Raw genomic sequence first — 24,319 nt, 5'->3', positions numbered from 1 at the left:
AACATCCATCTTACCGCCAACAACTTTTCGCTGTCATCATTCGGTCTTTTGATGATTTATTTGAAACTTTATTCAAAGATTCACCTTTCGATGATTTCTTAGTTGTCTTGAAAGGGGTCATGCTTAGTAAAAAAAAATCAGAATCTGGGGCCTTTCTTTTCAAAAATGTAGCATTTGTGTGTTAGCACTTAATGGAGCATATTTGAAGGAAATTAGGTTATATTATCCAAAACAAAAACAATAAAAAAAAAATAATAAATAAATAAAAAAAAAAAAACAAGAAAGCTGCAATGGTTTAAAAGTGAGAATGCAAGCTTATTCCATTGATTCTTAGCAGGAAAGAGGAGAAAGACCTTTCTTTTTGAGCTTCAATCAGTAATCATCTCAAAGCCCAAACTTTTAAGATCCATTCCTTCCAATCTTCAGTGGATTGTAGTTGCATTAGCACATAATTGTTAGTTAAAGAATCTGAGTACATAATAGGCTAGTATATGCATATGTTGACCCAATGTCCACAACTAACTACAACCTACGACTCATTGAACCTCATTACATCCATAGTCGATAGCCGAACTCCAAAGAAGAATATAATAACAAAAAGAAACAAATATTTCAGCACAAATATTGACAAGGCAAACTCCAAATAAGAATATACAAAATAAGTTTTCAACTTTCCTAACAAGCTCACGTAAATTGAATGTCATCGTATCTTCTTAGCTTAATAACCTAGAAAACATATAGCTGCATTAAAATTAACGTCAAATATCAATGTTCAAGAAACTCACTGTTGATATTTCAGCACAAAGACGTTCCTCGTTTTCTGCAGCAAGTTTTCTTGACGAACACAATTCCTGGACAAGAAATAAATTAATTGACATTCATTAGCTGCAGAGAACATGGAGGAATTTAACTTCTTGGGCTGAAAATAGAACGTATGACACCTCCTGTGCAGATGTTAGCTTCATCTCAAGTTCTTTCACACTATCCTTGTTCCATTTTAAGGTGCTAGAGCATTCATCCAACTGTCTCTCAACCTAAAATCAATGAAGTACCAAAAAGTGAACACCAGGATATCATAGACATTTGTATATTTTGTAAAACATGGAATGTGGTCTGCAATAAAGCCACATACATCTCTAAGTTTGGCAGACATTTCAGCCTCAGTATCAGAATGAAGCCTACGCATCTCTATGATACTGCCTACTTTAGCAGTTAACTCATCATTAAGCCACGCATTATGCCTCTCAACAAGTTCTTTCTCCTGCATAAATTCGGAAGAGAGTAAATATACCACATGAATGGTCATCAAAAAATAGAATGAATGATATTAAATTATAGCAACAAAGCTTGGGAAGACATGCAAGCAGAGGAGTACCAGTAAATTAACTGGTAAGGGAAACGAAAACAGAACAGCCAAAAAGAATTTCTTACACATAATTGATTGGGATCATTTTTTTTAATTTGTATGAGAAACATGTAACCTTCATTCCATTGATGTATAAAATTACAAAAAATGTATATATAATATGGAAGGGAAGCACTATATAAAACAAAAAATAATCCCAATGAGTAATGAGGAATGTGAAGCTATAATCCCAAAAGTACAGAGAGAATTTGCACCAAGAGAGCAGATAAATAAGATGTTTAAGCGAGATCACATCAACTCTTAGAAAAATCACATTAGGAAAGTGGAACCTTCCTTTCCTTGGACCTCTATTAAACATGTGTAGCCTAAGAGTGACTAAAGGAGAAATCTCCAAGAATCAAACAACAAGAGACTTTATTACAATCAAGATGTAAAACACATGGGAGGACTCCCAATTTATACGGAAGTAATACACAAAACATGGTAAAAAGGGCACTAACCTAGAAATTCGCTAAAGATTAACCTCTACTTCCCCCAGGTGATTCTATCCATTCAAAAAGAAACTAAGTCTTGATTCGCTTCTTTTGATGATTTGAAAATTTTCCCACAATTTTTTTCCTCTTCATTGCAAAATAATTCACAAACACAAGAAAAACTCATTTTTCTTTCACAGACACAGTTGAACCTTTACTGAACCTAAAATGAGAGAAGAAATTGGTTCAAATAAACCCATGCAAATCTGGAATTTGAAAGACCAATCCATGTTGCAGATACGAGGAAAATTCAGCTTAGGTCTGTTAGGAGAAAAAAAACACAACTGGTTCGAATTTGGGTTGGTTTGGAACACCAAAATCACTAATCTGTGATTGTTCACAGGTCGGTTTACTGATTAATGAAAAGGACAAATGTTCAAAAAAAGGAGCCATCTAGCTTTCTGTTTTTACCTCCATCACTCTCCGCTTCCAAGATAATATCCTTAAGTTGCAACTTTATATATTTTATCCCTAGACCTTAGATTTTCTTCCGAAGTATATCCAAAAGTTGCAGCTTTAAATCTCTTAAAACTTAGATCTTTTAAAAATAGCCCCAAAACTTACTCTAGATCATGAATATTGGAATATACATCAACATGGGAGAACATATCTCAAAAAATATCTTCATACAGGCTTTGAGCATTGGCTTGAGTTTTTTGGTTTTTATTATTATTATTATTGGAAATATGCCCCAACTAATTCAAGCTTTTTTGAAAACACAAAACCAACCCATGGGGGTTCACCATAAGCCCTTGGATAGGAGGGCCGGAAAGATAGAGGTCGACAACAAAGAGAGGAGGGAAGGGGACATGAAATGGAATATGGGAGCCTACCTGAAGGAAGTTTATTTTTCAACTTCTAAATTCTCGATCACGTATAGAGATAACTAATCATCGATATTATGAAGTTAAATTGCCAACGTGAACAGTCTTTTTCTTAACGAAGGTAGAACTAGACAATAATGAGGAAATGGTTACCTGTGAAAGATGAGCGAATTCAGCCCGGGAGCGCACCAACTCCATGTCGATCTCACTGATACGGGCTTCTCTTTGAGCAGCTGTCTCAGACAAATTGACCTTCAAAACGAACGAAAAGAAACATGTTCAGCAGGAAGACATGTTATCAGCCGAAGTTTAAATTTTTATCACAAATTTTATTGCCTGGATGGCAAGTCAAAGTAGTAAGAGGAGCTTACAATCTTATCAAGATAACTCTTTATAGTGGAATCTTTTTCACCAATTTCCAAGTCCTTGTGCTCAATAAGCTCCATCAACTGCCTTTTTGATTTATGCAACTCAGATAACTCTGTATTTAACCTCTCTATCTCCCCATCCTTACCAATCTGTAAGCACCAATAAAGCCAATGCTTAAAATAATTCATATTAACAAAATGCGCGTAAACGCTCGACGAAGGGAATGAAAGGAAGAAAAAAAAAATAGCGTTCTTACGGAAAGTAGATTAAGCTGATGCGTTTGGGACTTGACTTCGGCAAGCTCGGAGAGTCTAAGTTCGAGGGTCGTTTGAAGTTGTGCATTTTGAGACTGGAGGTCAGAGAACTCAGCGGAAAGAGAGAGGAACTTCTGATCAAGAAGAGAACAAGTCTGCTCCGCAGTGATTGAAGCAGCATCAGCTTGGGCTCTGACGGTCTCGAGCTCGCTATATAGACCTTGGATGAAGGCATCGGCCTTCTCGGCAATAAAAGCAGCGTCGTTGGAGTGCCGAGAGAACTCCTCGTCGGAGATGAATAAGTGGGCCATTTTATCTGTAATGGGGTACAAAATGCCCGGAGCAGATCAACTGCGGGCTAATAAAGCACGGCGAGTCAGAAGCGGTGGCGCGGAAACGAGACGATGGTTTTCTGCGAAAGAGAAAGGCGGGAGGGAGAAGGAAACGGGGGAAGCGGAAAAATGTGAGAGAGGAGTGCGGTTCGGTGAGAGAAACCCTCGGTAAATTCAAGGTTAATTGCTGGTTCCGGTTCGGTTGGAGAAACCCTCGGTAAATTCAAGGTTAATTGCTGGTTCCGGTTCGGTGAGAGAAACCCTCGGTAAATTCAAGGTTAATTGCTGGTTCCGGTTCGGTTGGAGAAACCCTCGGTAAATTCAAGGTTAATTGCTGGTTCCGGTTCGGTGAGAGAAACCCTCGGTAAATTCAAGGTTAATTGCTGGTTCCGGTTCGGTTGGAGAAACCCTCGGTAAATTCAAGGTTAATTGCTGGTTCCGGTTCGGTCTCGACTTTTAATCGGTAGGTCCTTTTGCTTACGGAATTTCGTTTTTTTACCTTTCCATCTAAAAGAAAACCCAAGGTTAACTGCTCGTTCCGCCTCAAGTTTTAACCGTAGCTCCTTTTTGCTTCCGGAATTTCATTTTTACCCTTCCATCTAAAACCCGGGGGGTTTGGGCAAGTAGCTAATTAATTAACTTCTACTTGTTTATTTACTTTCACAGTGATTTAATAGAGTCGTTTACTTTCACAGTGTTTTGGTTAGAATTTTAACCACTTATCTATTTCATAATTCTCCTTCGACCCGCATGTCTTCGCGGCCTAGATCCAATCTCATGCCCCACAACAAGCCCACCAAAACGTCGCAGTCCAATCCAATAACCCGTCTCAGACCCAACAAACGCCTGGTCCACGGTGCGTGTTCTTCGACCCAATAAGCACCAGCCCACGATGTGCATCCTTCGGCCCAACAGATTTCAACTTGTGCATTGTGACGTCATCCCATGTCTTGGGACAACTCGACAATATTGTTTTACTCCGACGTGTCTATGGAGACCGATCCACATGTCGCTCATCTCAATGGAACATCCCGAACATCCTCCATATGGGTTCTCATTGAGATATGAATCATTCGTGTCCATGTCATGCCATTTTACGAATTTTATCCCAAGTGCATATATCAACCTCCGACACATGGGTTGATGCACAATGCCGACACACTTTTGTCATCCGACACTGTCCTTAAAAGACTCGTTTCAAAGGAAGACGACCAAGACGTTCACCTCGTAATTCTTGGCATCTTTAGACTATACTTGAATAATTGTTGCAATTTCACTCTATAACAAATGTTTATCTAGAAAATGATCGATGAAAAGTATTGAATGTAATTAAGTTTGATATGAAATATTGATGATTAGGTGGATTTAGAGAAAACAATGCATCATGTAATAAATAATTGCACGCTTATTTAAGGTTGTTTATTTTTAATTTTCATTATACGAGATAATGAAATAAAAATAAAAAAGTGGAAATAGAGGGATGAAATAAAAAATTCCAAAAGAGAAAAAAGGTACACCCGGAATCTTACGGATTTGCGGTGAAGCAAGGATACGGACCTCAAGTGGGTTCATTTTATCAGAGTCTGGTCTCATCTTCCAATGTATTTTTGTTGAATATATATATAGAATAGGGCCGAGGAGAGTTTGTCCAGTGAGTGTCTCACCGCCATATTCTGTCTTTCTTCACATTCCGAGGGAGTTTGTGAGTTTATAATATTAATTGATTGTTAGTTTGTGTGAAATCTGGTTGAGGTCGAAGGAAGGGCATGGCGACGGCGGTTGTGATTGGGGGCGGCGGGTCTTCTTCTTCTTCTTCTTCTTCTTCTTCTTCTTCTTCTTCTTCTTCTTCTTCGAAGTCGAGGAGAAGGCAAATTTGGTACTCTCAGCCGCTGACTCCGTTGATGGAAGGGCCGGATCCGCAGTTCCAAGACCAAGAAGCCAACAAGAAAGACTCCTCCGCTTCCAACTGGGAATTCCTCCGCGACTGGTTCAAGATCCAGCGCAACCTCCCGCCCTCTCTCCCCCCATCCTCCTTCACCAACGTTCCCAATACCAAGACCCAAGATTTGAAGCTTTTGCTCGGCGTTCTCGCATGCCCTCTCGCTCCCATTCCTCTCCACTCCCATTCCAATTCCCCTCCACAATCCCATTTCCCACGCGATACTCCTCTTGTAACCTCCAACATCTTCTGCGTTACTGTTCAAGTATTGATAATTAAGTTTTTGAGTTAATCCCCGATTTCTTTTTCCCCAGGAAACTTCCGTGGCTCATTATATCATTCAGCAATACTTGGCCGCCACCGGATGTCTCAAACAGCAGAAGTGCGCCAAGAACATGTACACCACGGGAAGCGTGAAGATGATTCGCTGCGAAACAGAGGTTTCCTCAGGTAAATCTGTGAAGACGGTAGGGACAAGATGCGAGGACACCGGCTGCTTTGTTCTTTGGCAAATGCTACCGGGTATGTGGTCCCTCGAATTGGTAGTCGGTGGCAGTAAGGTGGTGGCCGGCAGCGACGGCAACACCGTCTGGCGCCACACTCCCTGGCTCGGCACTCATGCCGCCAAAGGCCCCCAACGACCCCTCCGTCGCATTATTCAGGTACTTCTACTTACTCACCCTTTAATTAATTCCACCCATTAAATTAATCATCCCATCTCTACTCTACCACCAAGTTAACAACATACAAATCCGTTTCTTTGTTAGTTTGAGCGTTTTCAAGGATGAGAATGAGAGGTAGTGAGAATGAAAAAGAGGGGTGGGGCTGTATTTAGTCATGTGATGGTGTATGGTAAACAGGGTAAAGTTGAGATATTCAAAAATGCTTTACCAAACAAAGGAAGGAAGAGAGTGTGGAAGAAATGAACAATCCCAAGAAATAGCTGACAATGATAGAGAAACTGTCCCCTGCTTTATCGTACACGCCTCTGCTTTTTCAACAGTGAAACACTCGGATTTTTGGGGATGGATGATGGACGGCACGTGATTGATTATCCTGCTGACGTCACTCCTCCCTCTTTCTCCATTCCAGGGTCCCAAAGGGCCCTGAATATTATGAAGAAAAGAAAAAGAAAAAGAAAAAAAAGACAAGCTTTTTTGGATTACGAAAAATGATCATAAAATGGGATGCCATTGGATTTGTTTGCAATATATTAAGACGAATGGGGTCACGGAAAGTGCAGCAATCTCGATGAGTAATGAAAATGAAATTGAAATTATTGAAAGGAAAAGAAAAAAAAAAAAAAAAAAAAAGGAAAGCGAGACATGAATAATTGAATGTGCAGGGGCTTGACCCAAAGGGAACAGCGAGACTGTTCGAGAAGGCCCAATGCCTGGGAGAGAAGCGGATCGGGGAAGACGAGTGCTTTGTGCTGAAGGTGTCGGCGGAGCGGGAGGCAGTGATGGAGCGGAACGAGGGGCCTGCGGAGGTGATAAGGCACGTGCTGTACGGCTACTTCTGCCAGAAGAGCGGAGTGCTGGTGTACCTGGAGGACTCCCACCTGACCAGGGTTCAGACGGAAGGCGACGCTGTGTACTGGGAAACCACCATCGGAAGCAGCATCGGGGACTACAGGGACGTGGACGGGGTCCTCATCGCTCATCGGGGCAGGTCCATAGCCACTGTCTTCAAGTTTGGGGAAATGTCCACACAATTTAGCAGGACCCGTATGGAAGAGGTTTGGAGTATTGACGACGTGATGTTCAACGTGGCTGGCCTTAGCATCGACTACTTTCTTCCTCCCGCTGATATTTGTGATACCCTTCACTCTCACTCCTCCCATTCTCCATGACTTCACTGTATAAGTACTAAGTACTTCATAACGCTTCCTAATCACTTCACTGTATACACCATCATCCACAACAACTTCTACTTCCTGCTCTTCATCCCTCACTCTTTAGTTTTCAATCATTGTTGTTAATTTCTAAAACGGATATTTGCGACTGTCCGTACAGACTGGATTGGGCCGATTTCTTCCTCGTTTGTGGATGGGCCCATCTAACCAAAGTCTCTAGGCCCGGTATTGCGGGCCTTCCAATAAATACCCAATATACTGAAATGAATTGAATAGGAAGCCACCCAGCCCGTGCATGTTGGACGAACTATTAATATCAATTGATGATGAGTGGTCTTTAAATGAAACTATTAACATCTCTTAAGAAAAAGAAATATAAAATGAATTGATGAGCAGTGTAATAAATAAAGTTTGAACAAAACTGAGTGGGCAGCTAGGTCCAAAGGGGAGGGAAAGGGAGAGACAAAAGAAGCTTGTGCAGTACGAAATGTGGTAATGAAACGAGATCATCATATAATTAAGAAAATAGGGGCATTCCATATGATTGCTCAATTGATTCCATCTGCTTTAAGTAGTCTAAATATTGGAAGGCGAAATTGGAAAAGAAGTGGGCAGAGAGAGCATGGCACATGCATCCTCAGCAGCTTCGGCTTTGGGCCTATTTAGATTAATAAATGAGAACAAAGAAAAGAAAAAGAAAAGAAAAGATAGAAGCTTCCTCGGTATGCGCTCGCATGGAAGTGCGTTGTATATATTCTTCCTTGGCTTTGGGCTTTATTGCCTTTTACTCTCCTCTCTTTTTTTTTTTTTTTTTTTGTTTTCTTAACACAAGGAGCTTTCTTGCCAACTGGCTTCGTTTTTTTGCTCTGCAACCAATAAAGTAGGCGGCAGCGCGTACCGTTTCTTTAATTTTGGGCATCCCATGTCATGCATGGATCTAAATCTCACAAATTACAACATTAACCACGCCACCAATTACCCTTCTTCATTGGAGCACACAACCATGAGGCTAATGGAATTTTTGTTTTCCAAATCCATCACATCCATATCCTAATCGTATTCGCCCTTTAATTTTGTCCCCAATCATACCCCTAACTAACTTTGGTTCAAAAAAGGAAAAAAAGAGACAAAGAACCAAAGCAATAATATATGCATCGCCTAGACCATCCCTAACCTACATTCTCCGCTTTAACACACACCCATCACAAAAGAGTAACACTTAACTTGTACCAAAAAAGAAATGTTTAAAATAAACTTGTCACATGGCATCATGTGGTTGATTAATAAAATCAAACTGAATAGAATTGATTAACCACTCCTTCATAACTTGGTTGATATCACATTTATAAACCTAAGATATCATCCTTCATACAATAATGTCAGTAACCAGTAATTGATTCAACCAAAAAAAAAAAACAAAAAAAAAAACAAAAAAAACAAAAACAGTAGAATTAATTTAGGGTTGGTCAAAGGGGGTTTGCATGCACATATGTGCATGACATGGAAGGCTTTAACTGTGTGTCGGATCTTTACTGGTAGGTCGGTGGGCGGCAGCGTCCATCATAATGCAAGTCAACCCCTTGATGTTGAAATTACGCCAAATTAATTAAAATCATCCAGTCACTCAAAATAAGCCACGTAATCTGACGACTGTAAAAAAAAAAAAAAAAAATAACTAGAAGAGATTAATGAAATTAACCGAAGGGTGAATTTGTGGTGAGAGGAGCGGTGGTAAGAGGGTGGTTGGCTCTACCCACGGCCAGGGCTGCCCTTCGGGGGGATGGCCTCTGAAGCTTTAGGGACGCATTATTATTATTATTATTATTATTATTATTATTATTATCATCGTTGTTGTTGTTGTTGTTCTTGTGATCCCCCCCTATGCCTTCATCTGCCACCACTGACTTTGCATCATACATTTCCTCCAATTGATCTCTTTCCACCAGCGTCCCATCCATGCCTTTGAAATCATCTTCTTGCTCCACCACACACGACGACGGCGGCGCCATACCTATATCTTGCAGCCGGAGATCATCCGGCCAGTCCAACGCACCTTTTCCCGAGCTGCCGCCGTAGTTCGTTGTCGGTGTTGGCGGTCTCGGCTTCTTCTTTCCCAAGCACAGTAAGCTGTCGTTGTGAGGCATGAATCCATCAAGATCAAGCTGGTCGCCTCCATAGAGGTTCAGGTCTTGAAAAGAAGGGAAGCCGAGAGGGGAGCCAAAATCTTTGATCCCTCCGGCCATGTCGCCAATGCCACCGCCGCCTCCGCCTTGCTGATTATTATTATTAGGGATGCCCCCCATGGCCTTGTAGCCGCCGGAAACTGCCATGTTCTCACCCGCAAGGGTTTGACAAGCCTTTTCTAATATATTCTGCATATACTTCCCTTGTGCCTCGATCCGCAACTGCAGGTGTCTTTGCACCTGCATGTCACGTGTTTATATTCATTAATTTTCCATTATAAAACTCTATTGTCAAAAAATATTTAGAGTGACACAATTTTCTTACCTCAAGTTGTTCATGCAATCTTCTCTGGACCTCCATTTGCATCCTAATCGCATCAACCATGTGTGAGTTACCACTACAAATATCATCACTATCTTTTATTTTTTGAAATAGAAAACAAAAAGATTAAATCACCCATCAACCAAAACCCATAAATTCTCTCGTGGGCTTTAAAATTTCTAAGTAAGGAATACATGAGGTCTTTTGGGAAGCTTAAAAGCAAAGTAATGAGAGCTTATGTTCAAAATGGACAGTATCATACTAGAGAAAGATCCGTGATTTCTAACATAACCCATAAAAGAATTGATGATGAACAATGATATCGTTATGTGTATATACGTACTCATTCATGGTGCGGTTGATGATGTTGGATGAAGAAGCAGTGTTTCGATGAAATTCTAATCCGGAAGCTGAGTTGAAGAAGGAAATAGTCAATTTTGATGAACACATGTGCACATGATGTGAGGTGTGAAAGAAAAGAAATAGAGAGAGAGAGAGAGAGAGAGAGAGAGAGAGAGAGAAAGGTCACCTCTCATACCATCCTTGATTGAATGATCATTGAATTCCTTGTGAGGCTGCTTTCCCAGTCTAAATTTCTAAGTAGGTTAAAAATGAAAAGCAATATGGTTATAAACAAGGGAAAAAGTGGCATAGATATGGATATGGATATAGATATGGGTTATATATACCTGGAGATGGCTCTTGAGGTGGTAAAGAGTAAGACCCTTGACACCCATAACTCGCATGATGGTCTTGGGGGTGGCCTCTGAAAATAGAGGAAATGAAAGGTTGTTATTAGAGAAGAAGAGAAGAAGAGAAGAAGAGAAGAAGAGTAAAGGGTTAAATTGGTAATACATACTATCAGGGCCGCCGAGCTGGGTGACAGCATCGACAAAGCGCTCGTGAAGCTCGACAGTCCAGCGGAGGCGGGGCTTGGGGTCGGTGGTGAGGACGAGGCCGGAGTCGCCTTGAACGCACATCCCTGATCTCTCGTGGGAATTCATACTCGAAGCTTTCTTATTAGGATGGAACATTCTTTGTCTGTCTGTCTGTCTGTCTCACCCTGCTGCTGCTGCTCCTCCTCCTCCTCCTCCTTCCCAATGGAATAAGAACAAATCCCACCCCAAATTAATAGCTACCCAATTCAACTCACTTTGGGGCCAGCTTTTGTTCCTCAACTCAAAAGCACCGGCTTAGGGAACAACCTAACCCTCCCTCTAAAGAAATCTTCTAATCTCTACAAATAAATAATATTATGTAAAGAATGTTTATTCTATTATCCTCCTCCTCCTCTACTCTCCTTTCTATAAAGATACCTTCTTACACCTTTAAATATTAATTTTCATTTTTTTCTTTCAAAATCTCCATTATGTTTTCCCCATTCAAACTCCTATAAACTATTTCCGGCGGGCCCAACTAACTAATAAACACAAATTATTATATTAACACCCTCTACACCTCCAACTAATTGGGTAGTAATAATAATAAATTGATATTAACATTTCCTAGTACCTCAACTTTTAGCTTAATTATTAGCCTCCCACCCCCTCCTCATTTGCATGCAAATACCAACGCAAAAAGTGTCTCATCATAACATTATATATATTTTATACCAAAAATTACGAATTCGTTACACATAAAATTGTAAGTAATAAAAAAAGGGAGAATGTTTGTGAGGCTTTTTATGACACAAGTGGAGGGACCTTCACATCTTCGCTAAAGCTCATAGTTTTAGACTCAAAATTTAGGCTCGTCTCTTTTGTCCAATTCAAGCTTGTCTTCTATTGTTCCACTTCGCTTCTATCTCGACACAACACACAAACAAACAAAGAAATGGATTTATAAAGTTGATGCCTCTCCATGCACGCCCCCTTCCACTTCTCTTTAAATTGAATTGCTCAAATATATACACATTTTTTGTGTACCCTAATTTCAATGCTGTTCTTGGCATTTCTTGCTCACTTTAAAGAAGAAGAAAAAAAAAAAAAGAGGAAGCATTTGGATGCCGTTTTTCTATGGAATATCATCTAATGAAGCTAAAAAAAAAGAAAGCAAATTAAATCCAAATGGGAATAAATGCTTTTCTTCTTTGACAATCAATGAAAGATTCTTTTGACCATCAATGGTAGGATATTGTTAGGAATCACGGATCTTTACAGTGGTATGATATTGTCTACTTTGAGCATAATATTATTATTTAAATATTGCAATTGGTAGATTTCTTTATTTAATTATAATAAGAAGAAAAATAATGTGTGAATTGATTTTGAAGTTGGAAGATTTATTTAGTTATTGAAAGTTGAGGGAGGAAAAATGAATGAAGTTGGGGAAGAATTGAAATGAAAAGAGAGGCAGCGTGAAGGATATGTTTGCTTGAAATTCAAGCATCGATCTTTATACCATTATTCTATTCTTTTGGATGAATATATTCCTTTAAAGGTGGAATTGAGGGACCCATCTTTATGCACAGTGTTTGAATACCTTTTTCTATCTAATCTAATCTATAATCTAATAATTTAATAATCTAAGTTTTCTTCTTCTTCCATAAAATAAAATAAATGAATAAAATCCTATGAAGTCCTTCCACAGGGCTGGCATCTCGCTCCTTCATTACCATCTATGGAAATGACAAAGAGGCGCTTGTGTGTTTACATTTCACATTTCACGTCTCTTCATAATAGAATGATATTGTCTACTTTAGACCATAAACCCTCCTATCTTTACTTTTAGTCCTTCACTCAAGTAAAGTAATAGACTTGAGCCTCTTCGCGAATAGTGAGAGCTTACTCTTCATCTCGAGAATCCCAAAGTTTCGCACGAAGAGAAGTATCTTATTCGTAACCAGTTTCTCCAATGGAACAAGATCTTATTCGTGGGTCGATAGTTTATTAGTCGTGCAGTTGTTAGAGGGAAGTCAAGAAAGTGTTTGTACATATAATATTGTTTGGATAATATCATCTCATCCTGAGGTCATCTTTGCAAGCATCTTGTCCCGACAAAGCCTACGCTCTTAGCATGTCCTCTTGCTCCTCAGCAGTGTGATGACACCAAACTTAGATTCTCATGAATGGGAGGTTAACATCTTAATTGTTCTATGAACCACAACTTCATAATTCTCTATTACATTTAATTTTTGTCATTCATCCTCATCTTAAAATTTATAAATTTTGTCGTTTTTTTGTATTCACCTAGATTGAGTATGTGTGTTGTGGTGCGCTGTTCCTCACACAGCTTTACAATTCATAAGCTAGTTTAACTTATTACTCTTATCTTCATGTTGTGATAAGCTTCACCGACACATTCTATGAATGTTGTAAAAGTGAGTCAACGGAGTGGCTGGAATTTTCTCTTCATATTATCATCCATCATTCATTCCATTTGTTGATTTTGACCTGCTTTCCTTATTAGAGCAGTAATAGGATACAGCCACGCTGGATTCATTCATTCATTTCATTTCTGTGGTGTCACAATCTGTTGCGCTTCATTTAATTTCTTTCCCGTCGCGGTTCGCGATAGCAATATGGGCGCTGTGGGTTGCCACTGCCCAACACTTGTGAATCCAGACCTAAACTGCCAAAACAATCTTTCAGAGGTACTTGCTCCCTCGGGCCTGCAACCTACCAAAGCTAGAACAATTCTCACAAACCATGCTTTCCAAATGAAAGCGGTAGTTTTTTGTCTCTTGGCTGTTTTTGTGTACTGCCTATTCTGTTCTTTATATGCACTGAATGTGAAAATGCCTCACCAGAGTTGGATGCTGCTTCCGCAATTTCTTTGCATGTCCTGAACATACCAGTCATGTATCTTGCCCGACCTACCGGCGTTGCCCGTTTTGCTGCCTCCTCCTCCTCCTCAGGTTCGATTTACCAATTGATTTCCTTTTCTGTAATCACCACACCTTTTCTCGAGTTGCGTTTCTCGTTTTACTCGTAATGCGCCTTTCCTGTTCATGTTTGCATTTTCCATCCTTCGATGTTCTTGATATTTCGGAAACAATTCGACGGTATGGAGTTTCATACATATAAACACGACTTCTCTCCTCTGTTTTTGTGAGGATAGTGGCCGCGCGCTGAATTTGTCATTAGGAGTAACAGAAGTTCATAAACGTAGCTGAATATTTAGTTTTCTGGTGATTGATTTCCGTTTTCTTATGGGATCATCCCTAAATTTTAATCTGCCTTATAACCAATCTCTGCATCAGATTTCTGAATCCTTATTTATTTTCTTTCTATGTTGCTGAAGATGAATTGAAATGCATTTAGTTTTATGTCAGTGACAAATTCTTAGGATTCTATCTATGTGGAAGACTTAATTATTTACATTTCCTGCACTCCCTTCTGATATGTGAAAATTATTGTTCTCAACCAGCTTCCCTATTCCCTGGAGTGGATGTGGACACAACAACTAAAACTGGAGCTTTGGTATGATGCCATTTGTTATCTAATTTTGTTATGTTTCGAACCATAGACATACATCTTACTTTTTACTCTTACAGCACTTTGAAGAAACAAAAGAAAGAATTAAGAAATTGTTCGACAAGGTTGAACTTTCAGTTTCTGCATATGATACTGCATGGGTGGCAATGGTTCCTTCTCCAAACTCTCTCAACCAACCTCTTTTCCCCGAGTGTATAAACTGGGTATTAGATAGTCAACATGCTGATGGCTCATGGGGCCTACTCCACAACGATCAGTTGCTGATGAAGGCCAATCTCTTATCTACATTAGCATGTGTTCTTACTCTTAAGCGGTGGAATATTGGGCATGATCATATGAGCAAGGGTATGGTTATTACTCTTCTTGCTGTAGGTCTACTCTATGATGTATTCAGTAATGAAGTTTAAGGCGTTTTCCTTTGTTATGCAGCCCTTGATTTTATCAAGTCTAATATAGCTTCAGCTACTGATGAGAACCAACGTTCTCCTGTGGGATTTGACATTATTTTCCCTGGCATGATTGAGTATGCTAAAGACTTGAATTTGAATCTACCCTTGGCACCGACGAACGTGGATGCCTTGGTTCGAAAGAAAGAGTTGGAGCTTAGAAGGTAATACCCTTCTTCGTTTTCTTTTCTTTTCTTTCTTATTCATTGGCTCTAGAAGTATGTGTAAGGCAGTTGCTTGTTAAATTGAACCAAGCTAATTAATAAGCTGTGGTAGGGTCAGCTGCCTAATGCTTTGCTTTGTTCTTTTAATTCAGTATTTAAGTTTTGGTTTAAATCCCATTTGCGTTAGCTGCCTAGAGATTTTTGGATTTCAAACACAGAAATGAGAGACCCTGTGGTTGTCCAATTATTACTCCCCATTTCAAAATGGTTGCGGGCTTATAAACATTTTGAAAACTTAGAAATCAAATTAGTTGCTTTTTAATGCTTTTGAATGTTTAGAGACCAAAGTGAAATAAACCTGAAAGTTTATAGTCCAAAATGAGATATAAACCTTTCAATGTTTTGCATTCTTGGAAATATGAGATTTTTTTCCATATAATTTCTTAAAATCTGAGAAGGCTGATCAATGCATCCAAATTTTCTCGGACTTCTCATGCTCTACTTAAGTTCTTAGTATAATTTAGCGGGCTTTAAACACAAGCAACAATATTATATCGAATGATTGTAGATTTGTATTGTTTAAATTGGTACTTTGTTGAAAAGGAAAAAAATTTCCTCACTTCTCCTTTTTGTATTTGGCCCTTTGCCCCGTCTGTTCTGAAGCTGCAGAAGCAACTCTGAAGGTGGAAAAGCCTATTTAGCGTATGTTTCAGAAGGAATTGGAAAGTTACAGGACTGGGATATGGTCATGCAATATCAAAGGAAGAATGGATCACTGTTTAATTCTCCATCCACTACGGCAGCGGCTTTTATGCATAGAAATGATGATGGCTGTTTTGATTATCTTCGCTCACTCTTACAAAAGTTTGATGGCTCAGGTTCCTCTGACATCACCTTCTTCTCTTTGCCTCTTCTTAACGTGTCATTCATTTCTCTGTAATTTTCATCATATATATACTGGTGTTTTTCAGTTCCCACAATATATCCTCTTGATATATATGCTCGATTACACATGGTTGATAGCCTTCAAAAATTCGGAATTGCTCGGCATTTCAAAGAGGAGATTAGAAGCGTATTAGATGAAACTTACAGGTAGTATGATATTTTTAACAATCACTCCAAAATGGATTACATGAAGTGTATTATATACTTTGTTGTTGTTTAATTCTAGTCCATTTTGTCTGTGGTTGAGTTCTTTTCTAAATATCAATGGTTCATGGAATTTATTTGCAAGAACAGGTGTTGGATGCAAGGAGAGGAAAATATATTCTTAGATGCTTCAACTTGTGCAATGGCCTTTCGAATGTTACGTGTTGAAGGATATGATGTTTCTTCAGGTGCCTTGTGATTATTGAATTTTTGTGCTGAAATGTTGGATCTTAGGAAAAGTCTAATTTGTGTAATTTGTCTTTAGACCAGTTGACTCAATTTTCAGAAGATCTCTTTCCCAATTGCCTTGGAGGATATTTAAAAGACTTCGGTGCCTCGCTGGAGTTATATAAGGCCTCTCAGATTATCACTCACCCCGATGAATCTGTTCTGGAAAATATAAACTCTTGGACTAGTCGTTTCCTGAAGCATGGATTATCTAGTGATTCATTTTGGTCTGATAGAACCGATAGTGTCGTTAAACAAGAGGTATTTTTAGCAATGTCAAATGGTACTTTTTTTTTGCCTTTTCCTTTACTCTTCATTAACAAAAACCTTTGTTTCCGTGGTCATCATCAGGCTGTTAATGCTCTTGAGTTCCCCTATAATGCAACTCTAGAACGCCTAATAAGTAAGAGGGCAATGGATAGTTACAGTGGAGACATTGTGAGGCTTTCAAAATCGCCATATGCGTATGTTGCAAATTCTTTTACTTTCTATTCGCTCTTCTTTTTGTTATTTTTCTTTGTGTGTTGGGTGGGGGTCCTTGGGGGAAGTTGGACAGCTCTAATACTGGATTTAATTGTGCCAGCTGCTTAAATTTTGGCCATCAAGATTTTCTGGAACTTGCTGTAGAGGATTTCAATACCCTGCAACGCATTCATCTTAAAGAACTGGAAGAGCTTCAAAGGTAAATTGTTGCTTGCAGTATTGTAGGTTTTTACAAGTATCGAGCTTTGACCGATGGCCATCACTTGGCCCATGTACTGTGTTACAAACACAATAGTCTATGAGGGGATGACTTGGCCATTGACGAATGCATTGTGACTTATTAGAAGTGGACGCCAGTCCTTACATTTGTAGTGCCCAAGAGAATCTCTTGTTTCTAAGTTCATTTCCATTGTGTATGAACAGATGGGTGGTTGAAAACAAATTGGACGAGTTGAAATTTTTCAGACTGCACCTAGGGTACTGCTATTTTGCTGCGGCAGCGACCCTTACTGATCCTGAACTTCATGATGCTCGCATAGCATGGGCACAAAATGGTGTGCTCACAACCGTGGTTGATGATTTCTATGATGGTGGAGGATCTGAAGAGGAATTGGATAACCTTATAGAATTGGTGGAAAAGTAGTTTCCTTTTACTAACCAACTCTTGTTTACTAACTCTCCCTTTTTGCATTATTTATATCTGAACTCTTAATAATCCATAGGTGGGATCCTGATGGGGAAGTGGGTTACTGTTCCAAGAACGTTGAGATTGTATTTCTTGCACTTCACAGCACAGTTTGTGAAATAGGAAGAAGAGCTTTAGTATGGCAAGGACGCAGTGTGATGAGGAATGTTATCGATGTCGTAAGATATTTAATTACTAATAATGTTTGGTATGCGCAATTGTACTGCTGAAAATAAGGAAAAGCTGAATATATAAACTATTATACTTGATTTTACAGTGGTTGGCTCTGCTGAAGGTGATGAGAAAGGAAGCTGAATGGTCGACAAATAAGGTAGTGCCATCAATGGGTGAATATATGGAACAAGCCCATGTATCATTCGCGTTGGGACCTATAATCCTTCCAATGCTCTTCTTTGTTGGACCTAAGCTCTCAGAGGAAATGATTGGAAGCTGTGAATACCAGAAGTTATATAAGCTGATGAGCACTGCTGGTCGCCTTAAGAATGATATTCGATCTTTCGATGTAAGTACTAAAACAAGTTGCTGCATGATGTGTGTGGTGGTGTATTTATACAAAGAGTAGAGTAGAGTAGAGTTGTTTGCTTTTGTTTATAAATAACTTCCGGCAATGTAATGTCGCAGAGAGAATCCAAGGAGGGAAAGCTGAATTCTCTGTCTCTGTGGATGATTGATGGCGGTGGTAATGTCACCAAAGAGGAGGCCATTGAAGCAATTAAAGGGGATTTTGAGAGGGCGATAAGAGAATTGCTGGGGTTAGTTTTGCAGGAGAACACTACAATTCCAAGAGCTTGTAAGGATGTGTTCTGGAAATTGATGTCCATTGTGAATCTATTTTACATGGAAGATGATGGGTACACTTCAAATAGGTTGATGAACACTGTAAAAGCCATGTTTGAACAACCCATGGATCTGGATGCACTTTTGAACAAATGAACGAACAACAAACCAAATAAGTTGTAGTGGGAAGCAGACGCCACCTATTCACTGTCTTCTCTATTTATCAGATGCCTATTGCTTTCTCATCGAGGAAATGGCAAATAAAACATTTTATGGAAACATTTCATTGTTAAATTGAGACCCTCCGAATCCAATCTGCATGCTTCTTAGTAAGCATAGATATAACCCCCAACTTTCATGCCTATGTGAGAGGCTTACTTAGATTATCAGTTAGTTGCTTGGTACTTTAAAAACTCACCTTCTAAAGTTTCATTTTATTGAACATAAACAATATAATAAGACCGAGGACCAGGAAGCACAAAGGCTTCAAGCAAAGCCATTAAAAGATGGGCCCCTTTATTGTAGATAAGTTCTTGCATGTGTCACAATATAAATCTGAAAACCCCAACACCTCACATCACAGATAAAAGCTTATGAATTAATACATTGGGCAATGCAAGACCAGCTTGAAAGAGGCGCTGCGGTTACAGAATGGAGGGCAGAATGTGTTGATTTTTCAAAACGATCTCTTTTCATACGACACCAGTCCATGAATGCCACCTTCGACCTGTGCTGCCCCTGAGCGTACCTGCAATACCAACAAAATGAACACGATTTTAAACAGAGTCATGTTCATAACCAACAGAGCATTGAACGGGGATGAGCAGAACGCCTTACCTCTAGCCTTAAAATCTTTGAGCTTAAGAGGTCATGGGCAGATTTGATGGAGGAAGCACCAAGATCTTGGAAACCTTGCTTGACTGCTTGCATAGTGTAGGGTATGAACTTCAAGACTGAACCCTTATCAGCAACTGCTCCAACAACCCCTTGAGCTATCTTAAGGGTTGCAGTATCCCCCAAGTACCTGGCATCACTACCTTTGGTCATTGCTTCTAAAGAGCCCATCCCACGATACTTCTTCACACGCTGACCATTCTGGGAAGTGACACGATATAAGTTTTCATCAGTCATTTCTGATTTCACCACTGAATGTCAGTTCTTATAACTCACAGGCGAAAACCTTGTCTTCTGGCAGTTGTAACTCGTAAGAAAATATGCATACATGAATCAATAATAAGTACTATCACGAATCGTTCCACCACTTGAATATACCTCTATGAGGTAACTATCTAGTACTGAAGGGCCATACGACAGACAATTTAAATTTCAAACCACCAATCATTTAAACATAAGCTCCACTTTTATTCATGAAGTTGTCACTTGTTAGTAGTTAGGTAACTAGCCGTAGCCATTTAGTGAGGAAAAGGAGAACTAGCAGAAGAAATACCTTAGTTTCGAAGGCCCCAGGGGCCTCGGTGCTTCCAGCCAAGAAACTTCCCATCATTACCGTGGATGCACCAAGAACTAAAGCCTTAACAATATGCCCAGAGTTTGAAATTCCACCATCAGCGATGACAGGCACGCCACTTTGCGAAGCAACTAATGAGACCTTGTAAACCGCAGTCGCCTGAGAAGAACAGACAGAGGAAAGAGTGCCCTCAGTGTTTAAAACTTTGCTTAACCCTGAGAGCCATTTCGCTTTGCCTCAAGCTTCGAAAAAACACAGGTAAGATACTAGGTAAAGGAAAAGGAAAAGGAAAAGGAAAAGGAAAAGGGGAAAGGCTTTCATAAAAAACACAGATACCTGTCCTCGTCCAACCGCACAAACCTCCTGCGTGGTACAGATAGATCCAGAACCCATCCCAATCCGCAAGCCGTCGACACCAGCCTGAATCAAATTCTGGGCCTGTGCCATCGTAACCACATTCCCGCCAATCACGTCCAATTCTGGATATGTCCGCTTCACATACTTTATCATATCAATTTGATAACTGGAGTTTCCCTGTGAACTATCTAACACCACTGCGTTTACACCGGCCTGCACCAAAAGCTTCAACCTCTCCTTGTCATGCTCCCTCGTTCCAATCGAAGCCCCTACCAGCCAGGAACCATCGGCCGCAACCGAGCCAACGCCCAGTTTAGGATAACTTTTGATTCTCTCCACTTCTGACTTCGTTACAACATCCACAATTTCATCGTCCTTCAACAGCGGCACAAAGTCCTTCTTCTTCTCCGCCAAGAACGCGTCCACTTGCGCTAAATCATAGTTCCACGGAACTGAAGCCCCCGAATTAACCATATAATCATATATTTTCACATCCTTGTTCGCCTGGGAGGTCCAGTCCGCGTAGGAGACATGGCCCAAGAGCTTCGACTTGGAGGTACCTGACTCAGTAACCAAAACAAAGGGCGAAGAAGCAAAATCCTCCTCCGAGTCAATCCGATCGGATGGGGACTTGAAAACAGGATTAGACAAAATTGGAACACGGCGGGCCTTGGCGGCATGAACCATGGCAGCCTGTTGGGCGGCAGGGGAATTGGAGTGGATGATACCGATGCCACCAAGAGCAGCCATGGCGGAAGCCATGTAGGCTTCGGTGACGGTGTCCATGGGGGAAGAGACGCAGGGGATAGAGAGGGAGATATTGCGGGTGAGTCGGGTAGCGAGCTGGACGGCGTCAGTGGGGAAGTCAATGTAGTGAGGAAGGAAGATGACATCGTCGTAGGTGTAGGAAAATCCCTGATTGAAGAGCTTTTCAGCTGCAAAGCCGTCCTCCATGGCGATTGCACCGAGTTGCAGGCGGCAGATAGAGGAGGAGAAAAGGATGGTAGGCGAATAGGGTTTTTGGTTCTTAACCGGTGGGATGAGCTCAACCTAAAGCCAGGAGGGAGACGGAAACAATTGGAGGGAAGCGCCCAAAATAAATCAGATTTTATTTTAGAATTAACGCTTCACGAGGCACTTCCACTGCCGCTAATTAAATAATAATTTTTCTTAGGGACATTTTCGTCCTTTCAGTGCTCACGCCAAACTTATATTCCTCCTATTTATTCTAAAAATTATCAGAATGATTAATTAAAACTCTAAAATCTAAAATTCTAGGGAAAGAATTATTATTATTATTTTTTATATATATAATTTTTTCCATAAAGAATAAAGAAAATTATGTGATAATTTCGTGAGCTATAATTTATTTTTAGATAATAAATGAAACCATTTAATCATTGAGTTTGTTGTTCCTTTGAGTGTTTTTTCAAACGTATTTTTGTCCCTAGTAAAAAAGTGAATAAAAAAGTGAATAAAAAAGTGGGAAGGGGAGGGAGAAGATCGTGTTGGTTCATATGGGTTACATATGGCATGATCCATGTCACATGTTAAGTGGCATGCCAAACATTGTTTGATTCACTATTATGGCTAAATGACATTTTTATTCAATATTGAAGAATTATTCTCCAATAATTTGGTATCGGTATCATAGGCATCATCATAGTTAGTGGCCTAAATAAGCCAACATGAAAACTTACACCCCATCAATATTCGATAACTGTGATGTCGAAATCTTCCCTAGTTTTTAAAGCTTTGATGGAAAGCCCAAAAATCAAAGTCTAGAGATGACAATATCTGCTAGGTCGGTTACAATAATTCAGTTGCAAAATGCTTAATAAATATAACATGTATCATTAAATAATTTTTTTTTATTGAAATAAAAAAGAAAAATGAAAAGTAAATAGTCCATCAATTCTCATCTTAAAAAAAAAGAGAAAAAAAAAAAAAAAACAGGTTTCAAAATGAAGATAATATAAAAAATTAAAACTATGAAACACATATCTATGCATAAATTTATTCCAACCAAATTATTTTTTATAAAAAAAAAAAAAAAAGAGTGGGGGAAAAAATGGAGAGTGATATTATGTTCTAGATTTCTAGTCTGTACATGTTTCTCACGTGTCTTCAAAAGTGGATAAAACAATTCCATTTCATAGTGTGGTGTCTACGTGTAAACGAAATGGCAGCCATCATAACCTGCCGTGTCCCACAAGAAAACAAGCATATTCAATATATTAATTAAAAGAAATTCCACAACCTATATTATAATTAATAATTATATAAAAAATGAGGAGATTACAAACTTACTGGGATCCACGGTGACAAGCATGGCGGTACCGCCGAACTCACAGGTGCCGCCGCCGACCTTGGTTCTCTGCCAATAGCTATTGAAGGCGTAGGAAGCGTGGGCGATGAGTGTGTTGGGCAGAAAGCAGGGTCCGTTGGGGAGAATGGTGTCGCAATCCGCCACCGTCCCGCAGGCATAGTTCATGGCCTCTTGAATGATTGGGTCAGGCACGGAGGGCTTGGCCACGCACCAAAGGGCTATATTGGGTGCGGAGTGGGGAGGGGGCGGCACGCTCGGGGGAGGGTAAATGACGGGTGGCTGGAACACGGGTGGGCTCGGCACGAACGCCGTGGGAGAGGGTGGGCTGGGAACGTAGCTTGGAGGGCTGGGCTCGTAATAGTAAGGCGGGGTGAAGCTGGGGGGAGAGCCGTAGGTTGGGGTGGGAGGTGGGAGCAGTGGGGGAAGATAATAGAAGGGCGGCGGCGGCGGCGATGAAATGTAGGTGAAGGGCGAGGAGGGAGGCAGAGGAGTAGCTGGGGGATAGGAGCAATAAGGGGGCGCGTTGTCCGGCAACGAATCGAATGGCGGGAGAGTAAACGGGGAGCTCACGTAAGGTTGGGAATTGGTCCCACCATCCACGTGGCTCACCTTTTGCCCAATTACATCCAAGTATTTCGCCAGCTGGAGTTTCTTGGACCTTCTCTCCACACTTCTAGCATCTACCACAGAAGAGTTTATTGGGTTAATTTTTGTTTGAACACATTCGCATAAAAATATTTATCTATTTACTTCATCAATGGATTTTCTAAATGGTTGAATAAATAGCTAAAATGGAAAAAAAAAAATGGGTTTACTTGTGTGCTAAGCAAAAAGTGAGGGCCAGGGGCACCCAGGTAAAGTGCAATTACTTAGTGGATGTGTAGGCCGTGGGCACGATGGGGACTTGTAAAGTGGATGGCAAAAGAAGTGTAGGTGAGGAAGCAAGGAGGAGAGGGAAGAAGAGCTTACCACAGGGAGTGAAGAAATGAGTGGTAGAAGTGGATACGAGGAGGAGGAGGAGGAGGAGGAGGAGGCGGCGGAGTCCGGCGAAATCCATCCTTAACCAACAGAAGAAGAGAAGAGAGGAAAGCAAAGCAAAGCAAAGCAAGGGGCTGTGCATGAGAAATAATAGGGGGTGTAAGTAAATAAAGCGAGAGGGGAGTGCATAAGAGGCGTACAAGTGGCAGAAAAAGAGGGATTCTTTGGGGTGTTTTTTAGTTGTGAGGAACAGGCACTTTGCTTAGTTATGTGTACAAGTGAACAAGTTAGACTAGGGATGGAAGTTTTGTGTTCTTTTTTTTCTCTTCTTTTTTCTTATAAGTTATATACCCAAGTTTGTGTGTCCCGGAAATATATTTGCTTCTTGAAATTTGGCATATATGCTTGCTTCACCAATGGAGCAAAAGGGTACCTCGCTGTGTGTGTCTCTGGGTGTGTTTCTTGCTTCATCTCTACTCCACCCTTTCCTTCTACTCTCTCTCTCTCTCTCTCTCTCAAGTTCGTAATGCAAAATGTATAATGAACAAAAGAGATGACTGTTTCATAATAATACCTCGTGTCCAAGACTCTTAACTATAATTTAGAACTTCGACATTCTCTTGCATCCCTTCGTATGAACTGTTTTTGAAAGCAAAGATTATCTCCATATGTAATTTTTTTTAGCATAAGTAGTACCTATAATTTCATATCATGTCTAGGTTCATTCATATGCTTATTTAGACCACTCACCTCATTCGATGAGTTAGACCCATTTTGGTATCACTACGCTTAGGATGCATTTTTGCATCTTCCCACCTACT

The 24,319-nt window shown here is 40.1% G+C and overlaps 6 protein-coding genes across 15 annotated transcripts in view; 2 read left to right on the top strand and 4 right to left on the bottom strand.

Annotated features, from left to right (window-relative positions):
• Positions 1-3,847, bottom strand: part of NUA (nuclear pore anchor) — a 42,650-nt gene extending 38,803 nt beyond the window's left edge. For all 4 annotated transcript variants that reach the window (XM_023655665.2, XM_023655666.2, XM_023655667.2 and 1 more), the window contains exons 1-6: positions 3,349-3,847; positions 3,095-3,241; positions 2,877-2,975; positions 1,133-1,261; positions 942-1,034; positions 786-851 (exon numbers count right to left, since the gene is read on the bottom strand). In XM_023655665.2, the coding sequence (XP_023511433.2) occupies positions 786-851; positions 942-1,034; positions 1,133-1,261; positions 2,877-2,975; positions 3,095-3,241; positions 3,349-3,657 (843 nt within the window). In that variant the 5' untranslated portion in view covers positions 3,658-3,847. The remainder of the gene's footprint in view (positions 1-785; positions 852-941; positions 1,035-1,132; positions 1,262-2,876; positions 2,976-3,094; positions 3,242-3,348) is intronic.
• Positions 3,848-5,234: 1,387 nt separating this feature from the next.
• Positions 5,235-7,549, top strand: LOC111776262 (uncharacterized). The gene is made up of 3 exons (XM_087117835.1): positions 5,235-5,849; positions 5,932-6,279; positions 6,963-7,549. The coding sequence occupies exons 1-3, from the start codon at positions 5,445-5,447 to the stop codon at positions 7,467-7,469; spliced, it is 1,260 nt and encodes a 419-aa protein (XP_086973961.1). The 5' UTR covers positions 5,235-5,444; the 3' UTR covers positions 7,470-7,549.
• Positions 7,550-8,752: 1,203 nt separating this feature from the next.
• On the bottom strand, positions 8,753-11,883 carry LOC111811117 (myb family transcription factor IPN2). 5 transcript variants are annotated; one of them, XM_023697853.2, is made up of 7 exons: positions 10,837-11,883; positions 10,667-10,743; positions 10,516-10,573; positions 10,321-10,387; positions 9,981-10,053; positions 9,172-9,895; positions 8,753-9,051 (listed from the first exon to the last, which is right to left on the bottom strand). In XM_023697853.2, exons 1-7 carry the CDS (start codon positions 11,009-11,011, stop codon positions 9,002-9,004), a joined length of 1,224 nt encoding a protein of 407 aa, XP_023553621.2. In that variant the 5' UTR covers positions 11,012-11,883; the 3' UTR covers positions 8,753-9,001. The 5 variants fall into 5 exon arrangements, with proteins under 5 accessions (XP_023553621.2, XP_023553620.2, XP_023553623.2 ...); XM_023697852.2 differs by having other exon boundaries at positions 10,507-10,573; positions 10,837-11,881; XM_023697855.2 differs by having other exon boundaries at positions 9,981-10,023; positions 10,837-11,881.
• Positions 11,884-13,355: 1,472 nt separating this feature from the next.
• Positions 13,356-18,660, top strand: GA2 (Terpenoid cyclases/Protein prenyltransferases superfamily protein). 3 transcript variants are annotated; one of them, XM_023697992.2, is made up of 15 exons: positions 13,356-13,644; positions 13,726-13,833; positions 14,346-14,398; positions 14,473-14,758; positions 14,843-15,023; positions 15,693-15,901; positions 15,995-16,115; positions 16,263-16,360; positions 16,438-16,661; positions 16,752-16,864; positions 16,984-17,082; positions 17,307-17,522; positions 17,606-17,747; positions 17,846-18,091; positions 18,211-18,660. In XM_023697992.2, exons 2-15 carry the CDS (start codon positions 13,776-13,778, stop codon positions 18,520-18,522), a joined length of 2,358 nt encoding a protein of 785 aa, XP_023553760.2. In that variant the 5' UTR covers positions 13,356-13,644; positions 13,726-13,775; the 3' UTR covers positions 18,523-18,660. The 3 variants fall into 3 exon arrangements, with proteins under 3 accessions (XP_023553760.2, XP_086974418.1, XP_023553759.2); XM_023697991.2 differs by having other exon boundaries at positions 13,361-13,644; positions 15,687-15,901; XM_087118292.1 differs by having other exon boundaries at positions 13,360-13,833; positions 15,687-15,901.
• Positions 18,661-18,851: 191 nt separating this feature from the next.
• LOC111811234 (Aldolase-type TIM barrel family protein) lies at positions 18,852-21,310 on the bottom strand. Its single transcript, XM_023697993.2, has 4 exons — positions 20,171-21,310; positions 19,814-19,993; positions 19,204-19,461; positions 18,852-19,114 (listed from the first exon to the last, which is right to left on the bottom strand). The coding sequence occupies exons 1-4, from the start codon at positions 21,143-21,145 to the stop codon at positions 19,043-19,045; spliced, it is 1,485 nt and encodes a 494-aa protein (XP_023553761.1). The 5' UTR covers positions 21,146-21,310; the 3' UTR covers positions 18,852-19,042.
• Positions 21,311-22,239: 929 nt separating this feature from the next.
• LOC111776245 (uncharacterized) lies at positions 22,240-23,698 on the bottom strand. Its single transcript, XM_023655643.2, has 3 exons — positions 23,490-23,698; positions 22,502-23,200; positions 22,240-22,390 (listed from the first exon to the last, which is right to left on the bottom strand). Exons 1-3 carry the CDS (start codon positions 23,638-23,640, stop codon positions 22,359-22,361), a joined length of 882 nt encoding a protein of 293 aa, XP_023511411.2. The 5' UTR covers positions 23,641-23,698; the 3' UTR covers positions 22,240-22,358.
• Between the last annotated feature and the right edge of the window lie 621 nt (positions 23,699-24,319).

This window comes from Cucurbita pepo, chromosome 15 (genome assembly GCF_057944985.1).
Source record: "Cucurbita pepo subsp. pepo isolate OVF chromosome 15, ASM5794498v1, whole genome shotgun sequence".
NCBI lineage: Eukaryota > Viridiplantae > Streptophyta > Magnoliopsida > Cucurbitales > Cucurbitaceae > Cucurbita > Cucurbita pepo.
The sequence above is the reverse complement of the archived record's forward strand: the minus strand, read 5'-3'. Positions and strand labels throughout refer to the sequence as shown.